At 45.2% G+C, this 13,213-nt stretch overlaps 1 protein-coding gene across 1 annotated transcript in view; it reads left to right on the top strand.

Annotated features, from left to right (window-relative positions):
* Positions 1–1,091: 1,091 nt before the first annotated feature.
* Positions 1,092–13,213, top strand: part of TLL1 (tolloid like 1) — a 166,185-nt gene continuing 154,063 nt past the window's right edge. Inside the window, exons 1-2 of the mRNA XM_083172956.1 lie at positions 1,092–1,567; positions 1,917–2,461. Of these exons, the coding sequence (XP_083029082.1) occupies positions 2,311–2,461 (151 nt within the window). The 5' untranslated portion in view covers positions 1,092–1,567; positions 1,917–2,310. The remainder of the gene's footprint in view (positions 1,568–1,916; positions 2,462–13,213) is intronic.

The raw sequence follows: 13,213 nt of genomic DNA on the forward strand, positions 1-13,213 counted from the left end.
CATAGATGTAAAAGAAAATATCCCTTTAATCCAGAACAGCTATCACTAGGTTGTGTAGCTGGCCTTATTTTCGTGGTTATATTAAGCCACCAAACCTCTGCAAATAATTTTAAAGGGATATATATATCCCCCTGACGAACTCCAACCAGTGACGAAACGTGTCGGGCGTTGCTTGATCCCTGGCGGAACAACGTCTTTGTCCACTGAACTTACAGCGTTTGGTGTCTGATCCTCGAGTGTGGTGGTGAGAGCAGCCCAGCTCGTGTGCTTGCGAGCAGGGCCCTCCTACCTCTATGTCAGTTTGTTTCTACCCAGTTTGTTTAATCACTGTTGTTACATATACACTGCGGTGGCACTCAAGACAAGACACGGATATATAAAATTTTGGACTGGTGCAGGATTCATCACAAACCTTTGTACACCTTGACAAAGGGGTCTTTTGTAGCCCCGAAACCTTGGAAAATTACTAAATCTTATTTGACTTTTTCACAAATCCTGCTGAGTGCTGCTGTTTGAATTCTCGCTGTTCTCCATACTAAATTGATTCAGAAGGCACCCAGGTATTCTGATACGCCGAGGTAGAGTGCCAGGCTGAATAGAACCATATATATATATATATATATATATATATATATATATATATATATATATATATATATATATAAAAATATATATATATATATATATGACAAATATACACGCACACACATTTGTAAATAATATAATTGTGTCTATGTACAGTGTGTCTGTATGTGTGTTTGTATATATATATATATATATATATATATATATATATATATATATATATATATATATATACATACACATTTAGCATAGCAATGCCTGCTTTGCATTTTTGCATGACTAAAAGAATCGAAGTGCAGACACAGAGGTGTAATTTTGCTCATCCAACGAAACATGCCCTCGGGATAGTGGTAAAGGAGAAGTGAGCCTCAGTAAGCATTGGTGTTAAATGTGACACCCTAGCAGGATGAGAGCTGTCTCCCCTCCCATCAGCCTGAGGACGACAAGGGGAGGGGCGTGAGGCTGAGCTCTCCTAAATCTCACCTTACTTTGCTACGACTTTCAAATGTAATTACTACCCCGGGATTAGCAGAAGTGTCCTACATGCACAGCACTGGTCCAATCCCACCTCAGCTGATATTTCTGTAGAAGATATTGACTTTTACACACTGAATTCTTCCGTCCTGCTCAGATAGCTGTCCGCATTTCTTTTTGCATGCTATGTTCTAGAACAGGCACAACTGTGATGAATCAGGGATTTTAGAGGATTTTGGAATATTCACCCTGACTCCAGAGCTGGAGAATCTAGAGAGAGAGCTGCATCTTATTCCACATAGAACCTTGTGCTCCCTGCCGTCACTTTCAGCACCTCTTTGCTTGGATTTAGTGATCAATCAATGGACCTTTTATGAACCCTGGGGAAAGTATGAAGGCTGTGAGTGTACATTAAGCTGGAGCAGTGGCACAGGAGGACGCTGATTCGGCTGCGGCTGGTGATTGTGGCTGAGGATCTATTCTACCCCCAGGAGAACCCCACGTATAGGTGTGTACATTTCTGATTACCAGGCTAGATCTCAATGAGCGCTGCGTGTGAGTGTGTTCTTCTTAAGGCTATCAGGGGATCTGCTCACAGGCAGTCCGGTTCCTGACCCTGATTGTATGAATAAGTAAGCAGGATGCTGAGTATTGCTTTCTGCATGTTACATTTTTTTTATTAGTTCTCCGGGTTCACAGAGAGACATTGTAGAGTGGATGGGCTGCTGATTGCATAACAATGTCTTTGGGGTCACATTTGAGTATAATGGAATGAATACATATTTATTACTGTACTTGTGTGTGTATTCTTACTTCTGCTTACTGGATCTTCTTCATGTCCCCCTACCCTCTTCTAGCTTCTCAGATGCACTGTTGTACAGATCAGGTCTTGCTGGCAGCCGGCCTGTGTAGAGGCAGAAAGTGCAAGTGGATGAGAGAGCCAGAGAAGCAGCAGCCCCAGAGCTCTGTCTTCCACTAGGGCAAACCCGTGCTGTGTCTTATGGGAGTCTTCTTATCCGGACTGAAAAGCATCAATCAAATAATTAAAGCTCATCAGACAAGAACCACGGGCTAATGCCTCTGGCAATCTGAGCAGCAAACTTTTTTTCCCCCATTTGCTCTATGCATGTGATCACCATTGAGATCTAATGAGAAAGGGAAGGAGATTTTAATTAAGGGAACCAGCTCCCCCACAATACAGCTCCTGCTCTCCTGTCACAGATCTGTAGATCCCCATCGCCGCAGAGGGCAATGAAAATGCTCCCCTGGGCCATCTTCTTCCTGGCTATGTGGACTTGGTGTGAAAAGTTATCCCTGTGTAATGGCCTTGATTACGACTATCCTTATTATGACGAGGAGGAAAAATCAGAGGTCATAGACTACAAGGATCCCTGCAAAGCGGGTAAGTCACCATTGTGTACCATTGTTACCAGTCCCCCTTACAGCCCAGTATCAATCTATCTCCCAGTTTCCTAATGCTGCTTTGTAGCAAGGGGATTTACAGCATTAAGTGTGCTCACGTGTGTCTGGCTCAGGGCTATTGGGCAGCAGAGGCTACCTCCTCCTGCCATATACTTCATTTAAAGGGGCATGGACTGTAGTAGTCAGCTTGTCAGTAATGGGTTATACTGGAAGACAAAAGAAAATGCCCTTTGTCTATAAATGTCCACAAATAAGTCTTACCAGTCACAATCAGCACATCATATAGATATAGAGAAGTGTTAGTATTGCACAGAGTGTATGGATAAGTGTTAGTATTGTACAGAGAAGTGTTAGTATCGCACAGGCTGCCTGTACACTCGCACAGGTGTGTGCTGTATTATGTCAAATCCTGACACATGAAAGTGACCCGAGGCACAAGCAGAATATAACCTGTCTGACATCAAAGGCACACTCCCGGTGATTTCAGGTAGTTTGCTGGAAAGTTGGCAGGACAGGTCTCATACTATGCAGATGAGTATAGAGAGCTGGTCACATTGTATGTAGCAGGGCAGCAGGAGGCGCTTAGGGAACCCCAGCTTTTGTGCACTTGCCTTTGATCTTGTGCCATATCCCATTTCTCTATGTTGTGTATTACTCCTGATATTGTGCTGACTGAGAGAATTCCCTTTTGTTTATTAACATGTCACATCCTATATCAGGCTTCACGTGTCAGGCTCGAGAGGGTGGAGGAAGCAGAGTTGGGTGTAACTTTTAAACAGGAGGAGGAGGTGCTGTCTCCTTCCTCTCCCATGCTTTATTACCCCTTGTGCATATCTGAGAGGCTGGGGATACCTTGCAGCCCGTTCTGAGTTGCTGCTCGCAGCCTGGGGCCCTGGCTGTCCCCAGCACTACTACCTGTGCTGCACTGGGCAGACCCTGTTAGCACCCCACACTTTGTAATAGGGACCTCTGCTGAGATCAGGTTACTGTCCTAAAACATGCAATCTTAGCAGTGTTGTACTAGATTCAGCTGCGCTGGGGTCTTGTGCCCTGTGCTGCAGATGTTATTAAGCATAACACAACGCTGCATTTTGTAGTAGAGATAGAGGAAACAACCTTAAAGGGAGACATTATAGCCTTATTGAGCAGTTCATTATAATGTAAGTTTGCATCCTACAGAAGTTATTCTAGTCCCCTAACCAAATGATTTCCTTTCTATATTGTTCCTTACATATTTTTTTTTTTTTTTTTTTACATGGAGAACTTATTTCAATTTACACCAAGGCTGAATTTTTGTAGCCTTTATCCTTTTTTTTCCTAACTGCATTCAATTAACGTAGTCTCCAGAGACAAACCATATTGTGTCATTATTTCTATGCTATTTTGCCACACTTGCTCTACAATGAATCGAAACACTATATTGCTGAGCAGTTACATAAATGATTTTTACTCTTCCACAGTGTTAGTAAACATAAAGAGTGGTATTTATTAAACCTAGATAAAATAGTGTGAATAAGGTACCAGCCAATCAGATTCTGCCTTTTTACAGACTGTGTTTGAAAAAAAAAAAATCACTTTCTAGTTGGTTTGTACTTTATCTCTCACAATTTTATCTCTCTCCAAGCTTTGATAAATACCCCACCCCCTAAGGGCCAGATGTATCAAGCTTCAAAATGCGATAAAGTGTAGAGTGATCAACAACCAGCCAATCGGCTCCTACTTGTCATTTTCCAAACCCAGGTGACAGGACACTAACATGACAGGTAGGAGCCGATTGGCTGGCTGTTTAACACTCTCCTTTTTAAAGCTTGCTACAACTGGCCCTTTGTCTGAAAATCTGGAGCTAAATACTGGTATACAGTTATTAGAGATGCAGAGGCTGAATATTACAATTCTCGGGTACCATGTGTATGGAATATCCAATTTACAGTATTTGACACACTGCATCCAGCCAGCATATACCAAGTGGAGAATGTCCATGATGTATGGCTGGCTGGTGGCAGGACATACAGAATCATTGGGAGATTAATAGGATGAGAGATTCAGAATGTGAGAGATTTGGTAAGAAATCTCCCGTTTTTTTTTTTTTAAAGCGACAATCGTTTACACTGCAAAATCAAACTGGTTTTGCAGTTTAAATCATTGACTCTTTAAAAAAACTGGAGATTTCTTAGCAAATCTCTCACTTTCTGAATCTCTCATCCTATTACATTTCCCCCATTGTGTTTATTTATCCTCCCCCTGAAGCCACCAGGAGAATATTCCATTAGCGATTGCCAGTAAGTATCAGTTTGAGTAGGTCTGTATAGTTAATGCAGCATTGCTTCACTCTCTGTCTTCATGCCTGCATTGGTCCGAATTCTAGTTGTGTCCTGTGTATGCCTAGGCTTACATATACCATATATAGATGTGTCTAGGTTCACACTGTTTATCAGGAAGCATAAAAATGATTTATATATTTCTATTTATTCTTTACCCACCACCTCCTTTATTTCTCATCTCTAGCCACATCGGTACTTTTGTGTGGGCCATCACTGTTACAATAATTGGTTAGATGCAGCACGCAATTCCAATGCCTTTGTTCAATGTACCATGTTTTTGATGTATTTTAAGCGACTTTGAGTCCTATGGAAGAAAAGCACTATATAAAAAAATAATATTATTATTATTATAAAACATAATTTAGAATTAAATAGCAAATGTCTATCCAGTCCCCACTGGCGCATCCTCTGCACAAGGCTGGTGGTGTGTAGCATTGTTAACCACACTCTGCTTTATATGCTGGAAAATGTATAATCTGCATTACGGTGTTGCCTGCCTTGTATAATAGTAGAGAAATGAGCTGTGCACAAAAAAAAACCTATTTATGCTGTATGTTTGGAACTTGCTGACGTCGGGCAGATAACACCGCAGTGGGGCTTGATGAGTGTGAGACCACATGCCAGATATTTTTGTGTGAACCTTATAGGTGCCCATTTAAGAATGATCACATATACCATGCAATCTGGGTGGGATCTTACCACCTAAAATCAGAGTGATCTACGATCCTAATGTCTTGATGTATCTCCATGCACTCGCATGGGAATCTGTATGCAGGTAGCGCTGACCTGTGCTGATCACACTGCCGGCCGTACAGTCTGTATCTAATCTGCTACAATGGGCTCCCACCATCTCGGGATGGTGGTAGCCTTGGGACTGGATGCTATGCTGCCTGATAGTGATAAGTTGGGCAGAATTGCATTCCTCATAGAAACCTATGGTGGTTACGGCTGTCGGCAGGGCTGTAGGGATCCTCCAAATGTATGTAGGAGGGAATCTCCGATCCCTACTGTGGTCCCTTCTACATACATTCGGGGGATACTTAATATTTGAGTCTAACCCTCGAAAACAGGCATTTACTGGGAATTAGCCACAAATAATATATGATAAATGGGCCCTTATACTGGAGAGAAACAGAATGTGATGCTTGAAAAAACATGCAGGCCCCTCCAGTAGTCTGTGCTTTCATGAATGATCTGTGTGTATACACCAGTTTTTTTTGGGAGGTGTTGTGAAATGTGGCTAAGGAGGGTAGTTATCATAAGATTGTGAGCGATAATAACCAATCAGCTTCTACCTCACATTTTACAGTCTGTGTTTGAAAATGACAAGAGCTGATTGGTGGTAGTTTGGACCTTATTCTGGTTGACTTGCAATGTTGCAACCTTGCGAGTCCCCCAGATGCTGCTCCCCCCCCCCCCCCCCATCACATTGCACGATCCCCCGCACAGCTGCAAATGTATGATTTGCAGAAATCATTCAATGGTTCACCTCTGTGATGTCTCGGATCTCCGAGCGCCCTGTGCGGGAAGAGGGCGAGTAGCTGACGTCACATCCCCCATAAAGGTGCTTTGCTCGTTGGAAGGCTTGCCATCTAGCAACAGCTGGTGGGTAAGGGTACAAGCCCCCCAACATATGCTGGGACGGTATAGTGAAAGAAAAGCTTTCTTAGCTTCCCACAGCCAGGGGAGCAGGAAGCTTAGCTGCGGGTGCATGACACAGGCAGTGCACTTTGGTCACATGCACCTGCTGTATATAAGACTAAGCCCCGCCCCCTGAGGTCACATTTTACCTCCGCGCTTCAGGATGGAGGAATCTGAGCCTGTGTCTTGCACAGACACACTAATAAGATCCCCCTCCCTCAGCAAAACAGACGGCCCTCCAAACATTACATGGCTGTGGCTGCTTATACCTCCTCTTTCTTCTACGATCCCCATGGCAGCCATGACAGTGGGATATTCCCCTCCTCCTACCAGATTAGACAGGACTTTTTTCAGGGACCGCCCCCCTTGGGTATAACAGCTCACACCTCCCTTTCCTCTGTGTCTTTTTCTCCTGTCTCCGTCTAGATAGGACAGGCAGGGCGTTATTTTATTTTTAAACAGGGCTACCTCTTTACACTTATGGGATGGCTTCCCGGGAAGAAGGAAAGCTGCGGAGGAGTGGGGCCTTTGAGATACCTGCCTCCAGCAGCTGCTAAGGGTAAGGACTGTGCTTAGCGCCAGTTACTTGCTAAAATCCCGGCAGCATGTCATATGCTAAAACCCCCGTTTTCTGTGTGGGTGTATAGCGGCATTACCTTTAGGCATCTGAGCTGTGGAACACGCTGGGAGACAGAGCTGGCAGGGAAGACTGTCGCGTGGCTGTCAGCGCGTGTAAGCGTCTGGCTGGGAGCCGACGCTGAGAGCTGCCGGGTGCTGAGACGCGTGCGGCGGAAGTGCACATAAAACGTCACTTCCGCCGGAGTGGTGCACCAAGTGTGCACCTGAATGTTGTCCCCGGAAACGGGGACCTGATTTTTGGTTCCGCTTTGCGGAAATAAGCGCTGGAATCGCCAGACAGAACCGCTGCTGGCATGTGAAGAGTTAAAGCTGTCCTAATATAAACGGACATGCAGTGCAGCTACTATGGCGTTGTACAAGCAGCAGAACCATGGAAGAAAGCCAGCAGCAGCAAGGACCTTCTTCCCAGCAGCCTGACATTGCCCCTTTGAGGTAAGCCCTTTGGTTTTTTGGGCATTAGTTTGATTTTATTTTTGCATGATACTAGTTAGGTTTCTGCTTTGTTTCCAGTGTGCCTAAATTACCTGTTCATAAGAAAAGGACAGCTAAGAAGAAATTCCTTACCTGCACCTGCATGAGTTGTGACAAGGAATTTGCTAGTGCTGATAAGAGGACTCTGTGTGAAGAGTGTGACAAAATCCCACAGCCTAAGGTGGATAAGTCGGACCAATCGGATGTCCTTAAAAAACTAATGGATTGGATGCAAAAGTCATTCGTCTCTAAAGAGGAGTTCTTGCAGTCTCAGAAACCCAAGAGGTCTCGGGAGCAGGCTGGAATGCTGACAGAAGGGGGTGGTTCCTCAGAGGAGTTAGAACCATTGGAAGCAGAGGACATTGAGGAAGGTGAAATAGAGGAAGATGTGAGATCTTTCAATCTCGAATTGGTGGAAAGTGTGTTGAAAAGCATTTACAAATCCATGAATTACCCGGAAGTTTCAGACACCACAGCATATCCACTTTTCGAAGATAGATCGAAGAAAGGAAGAACATTCCCGGTTCACAAAGTAGTCCGTGAGATGATCAATAAGGAATGGGTCAACACGGATAAAAGGATGGCTGGATGGGCGAGAGTGGATAAAATGTATCCTTTCAAAGATTAGGATTTCCTGAAGTGGTGTCTAGTGCCCAAGGTTGATGCAGCGGTGGCAGAGCTGACGTCTAGAACAACCATACCGCTGGAAGATGGGGCGGCGTTTAAAGACGCTATGGAAAGGAAGATCGAAAATTCGCTTAGGAAATTGCACCAGACCTCTGCGCTATCGCTTAAGTCCAGTGTGGCTATTGCTTCAGTGGCAAGGGCAATGAGGCTATGGTCGTCGGAGCTCCATACAGACATAACCGAGAAGATTTCCAAGCAATATCTGCTGAGAAGCTTACAGACCATACAGAAGTCTATCGAGTACCTGTGTGAGGCCTCTTTGGACGCGGTGTCGTTCTCGGCTAAAGCGATGGCACAAGGGGTGACGGCCAGGAGGGCGCTCTGGCTCAAACCCTGGAGTGCGGATGCCAACTCCAAAAAATCGTCTAACGGCACTACCCTTTGAACGCGGGTTCTTGTTCGGCTCAAAATTGGATTCGATGATCCAGAGAATTCCGGGGGGAAAATCCGTGAGACTACCCCAAGACAGGAGGAATAGGTTTCCCATCCCTACGTCTAGCAGGCAGAATTATAGAGAGGCAAGAAGTTATCGGCCCGGTCGCCAGTACTCCCGTAGGGGGAATCCGAATATGACTCGCCAGTCCTTTCGTCAACAGTATCGGAGAGGTTCCAAGTTATGACGGTGGTTCAATGGTGAGAGTTGGAGCCCGGTTGTTTCAGTTTTCGGAAATCTGGAAGACATCGATATCAGACAGATGGGTCAACAACATTGTGGAAAGGGGCTACCAAATAGAATTTCTAAGGAGGCCTTGGAAGAACAAATTTGTCAGGTCAAGAGTTCCAGTGAAGAAACTGGAAAAAGAGACTCTCACCTTGAAGATTCTACAGCTTCTACAAATAGGAGCAATAGAACATGTCTCGAAAGACCAAGTAGGTCTGGGGTATTATTCGAATCTTTTTTTAGTGGAGAAGAGTACAGGTGGTTTCAGGACCATCTTGGACCTGAGAGGATTGAATCTCTTTATCAAGAAACTAAAGTTCAAGATGGAAACTATAAGTTCTATCCTTATGGGTCTCAGGCAAGAAGATTGGTTAGCGTCCATAGACCTGAAAGACGCTTATTATCACGTCCCCGTCTCACTAGAGGACAGAAAGTTTCTCAGGTTCTCGCTTCTCAACCAACATTATCAATTCACCTGCCTTCCCTTCGGGCTCAGGACATCGCCGAGAGTGTTCACAAAAGTCTTGGTGACACTTGTGGCAGAGCTGAGGAAGCAGGGAATTAAAATCTGGCCGTACCTGGACGACCTATTGCTGGCAGGAAGATCAGTGAAAGAGGTCCAGATGAGTGTCAAAACTACAATAGAATTTCTGCAGGAGCATGGTTGGGTGATCAACCAAGAAAAAAGTCAGCTGCAGCCATCCCAGACAATCAAGTTCCTGGGTGTTCTTATAGACACAGTAAAATTTTCAGTGAGCCTGTCGGTAGACCGCTGTCTGAAAATACAAAATCTGACGCAACTGTTATTGACAGAAGGAAGTTGCTCCCTGAAGATGGCGCTACAGCTTCTAGGGATGATGACATCGTGTATACATATCATTCCATGGGCCCAGTGGTACATGAGGAAGCTACAGTGGCAGTTGCTCCCATTCATGAAGAATCAGACCCACGAGGGGTTCCAGATAGTCCTGAATGCCAAGACGAAGAATTCGTTAAGGTGGTGGAGCTCTGGCTTGAGGACAAGAAGCTCCAGTCTCTCAAACCCAGAATTTGTGGTGATGACGACCGATGCGAGTCTTCAAGGTTGGGGCGCTCACCTCGGGAGGAGTTCGGTACAAGGGTCTTGGACCACAGAAGACAGTGCGAGGTCATCCAATGTCAGAGAATTGCTCGCCGTTTGGGAAGCAATCTGTTGCCTACAAGACAAACTTCGGAATACCAACCTAAGGATCATGTCAGACAATATGACAGTAGTGGCACATATAAACCACCAAGGGGGTACAAGGAGTTTACCTGTACTGAGAGTGTTGGAGAAGATCATGTCATGGGCAGTGAACAACCTGCAATCAACAGGTTTTCAGTCAAATAGTCGCCAGATTTGGCGATCCCGAGATAGACCTGATGGCTTCGTTCTCCAACAAGAAGGTGAGCAGATTCTGCTCGAAATCCTTTCACCCACAAGCCACGGCGCTGGACACGTTTTCAGTGAAATGGGAGTTCACTCTGGGATATGTCTTCCTGCCATTTCCCATGATCAGCAGAGTGCTCAAGAAAATCAGAGAGGGCCGAGTGGAAGTACTGATAGTGCTTCCATTTTGGCCCAGAAGAGCCTGGTTTACTTCAGTGTTAAGAATGGCAGTGCAACCACCTTGGGTGTTGCCGGTGATACCAGACCTGTTGAAACAGGGACCAATATGTCATCCAGAGCCAGAGAGCTTCTCGCTGAGGGCATGGCGATTGAGCGGGCGACCCTGAAGCGTCATAACTTGTCTGAACAAGTGACCGAATTATTGTTGAAAGCAAGGAAAGAAGGTTCCTCGCTAATATATTACAAAACCTGGAAGAAGTTCATCTCATGGGGGAAGTTTGAGGGTCAGTTTGCCGATATCTCTACGGCCAAAGTCTTGCAATTCCTGTATGAAGGGTTCGAGTTGGGGCTGGCGGTAGCCACCATTAAGTCACAAATTTCTGCTCTCAGTGTGCTGTTGGACAGAAGATTAGCTGAAGAAAAGCTAGTAAAGAAGTTCTGCAGAGCAATCAAGGGAATACGGCCCCCAAGAAAATCTTTAGTGGCCCCTTGGGATCTGAATTTGGTGCTAAAAGCACTGATGCTACAGCCATTTGAACCCCTGGAAGACTCTTCGGTAAAGTACCTAACATGGAAGGTACTGTTCCTGATAGCTATAACATCGGCGAGGAGGGTCAGCGAGATTCAGGCCCTCTGGATCAAGGAACCGTACCTAGTGATCTTCCCTGACAGGGTTGTGCTGAGAACTCACCCAGACTTCATGCCGAAAGTCATATCAGCGTTCCACTTAAATCAGGAAATATCCTTGCCTAGGTTTTTCCCTGAGCCGATTAATGACGAACAGAAGGCCTATCATACGCTGGATCTGGTGAGAGCAGTTTCTGTGTATCTGGACCGTACGAAGGAGATCAGAAAGTCTGATCACTTATTCATTATTCCTGAGGGTCCGAAGAAGGGCTCTAGGGCCACGAAACAAACCATTTCGAGATGGGTACGAGAAGTTATCGTATTCGCCTACAAAAATGAAGATAGGAGACCGCCTCCAATCATCAAGGCACATTCAACCAGGGCAGTGGCCACAATATGGGCTAGAAGGGCCAAGGCGTCGGTATCGGAGATCTGTCAAGCCGCTACATGGTCATCCGTCCATACCTTTACTAACCACTATGCCTTGAATGTGTCTACAGCCCACTTTGGGAATCTTGTAATCGAAGAGGCCTTGTCCATAAGATAAGTCTCTTGAATAAATTACTATTGCATTCATATTGGCTCCCTCCCGTTTATTGTACAGCTTGGGTATGTCCCACTGTCATGGCTGCCATGGGGATCGTAGAAGAAATATGCGAATTATACTCACCGATAATTCCTTTTCTTCCTAGAGATCCCATGGCAGCCACTTATTTCCCACCCTTTGTGTTAGAAGTTTTTTCAGGGACGTTGGTGCGGAGACACTCGAAAGACACAGAGGAAAGGGAGGTGTGAGCTGTTATACCCAAGGGGGGCGGTCCCTGAAAAAAGTCCTGTCTAATCTGGTAGGAGGAGGGGAATATCCCACTGTCATGGCTGCCATGGGATCTCTAGGAAGAAAAGGAATTATCGGTGAGTATAATTCGCATATTTCTCTCAGAATGAGGTATTATTTAAGATAAGAAAGTTATTTAACCCTGTCAGGCCGGAAGACAGCAGGGAAGTTTCTGTGGAGAAAGGAGAGCCCAGTCAGGCAGAGTCTCCTCCTCCCCCTGCCTATTCTCACAGTGTTGTGGAAAGGCAAAAAGAAACAAACAAATAGTTAATATTTTTTTTAAAAAGATTCCTGTTCAGGAAATAACATCTCTTTACCAGGTATTGCCTGCAGTAGGAATACCTCAGAGGCATGTAATAGACCACCCTCTTTTGCCCATGGCCGGCACATTTTCCTGCCGGTGACCAGCAGTATGTGCAACAACGCACTCATTAAGGGACTAGTCACGACCGTACACAGTCCCCAGCTCACTCATAAAGGGAGGCTACCCCCCAGTGGATTGGGGGTTGTAGAATGTAACAAGATCCAGTGCAAAAATATCAAGTTCAAAGTAACTGACGCTGCAGGCCAGTATTATTTACCCTGGATAAAGCAGAGAAGGAATGGTCCCAGCGGACTCCTTAGAATCCCTGCTTACAAATGGTCCTATTGAAAGCTGTTAGTAATGGTACCCCGATGATTGGCCAGACCTTTAATTTTATTTCGAATGCCCCCAGAACAAGGCAAGCAAGCACTGATCTCTTTAATGTAGCATCTGCACCAGTGACTTATCCCTGACTTCATAGTCAAGGTTATATACTGCAAAAGGTCCCCAGACATTCAAGGGGCCCATTGTCCGGAGGATCATTCTGTTGGAGCCATCAGTTTGAACCAACAGCATTGTGACAGCCACAGAGTCCTCAGACGAGGCTTCTCCCAGACACCGGTCACGAAAGGTGAAGAGCAGGGCTATTTTTGTGCAGGCTCCAGCAGGAACTGTGGCCCTTATTCTAGCTCACTCTTTCTGACAAAATATTTCTTAGATGGACAAAACCATGAGCACTGCAGGTGAGGCAGGTGTTACTTGTGCAGAGATAATTAGATTTGGGTGGGGTTTTACATCTGCCTCACCTGCAGTGCACATGGTTTTGTCCTTCTAAGAAATATTTTGTCAGAAAGAGTGAGCTAGAATAAGGGCAACAGTTCCTGCTAGAGCCTGCACAAAAATAGCCCTGGTGAAGAGCATACCATTCTAAAGGTGCCCATACACGGTGCAATGATCG

The sequence above is a fragment of the Crinia signifera genome, chromosome 1 (assembly GCF_055691185.1).
Source record: "Crinia signifera chromosome 1, ASM5569118v1, whole genome shotgun sequence".
Lineage (NCBI taxonomy): Eukaryota > Metazoa > Chordata > Amphibia > Anura > Myobatrachidae > Crinia > Crinia signifera.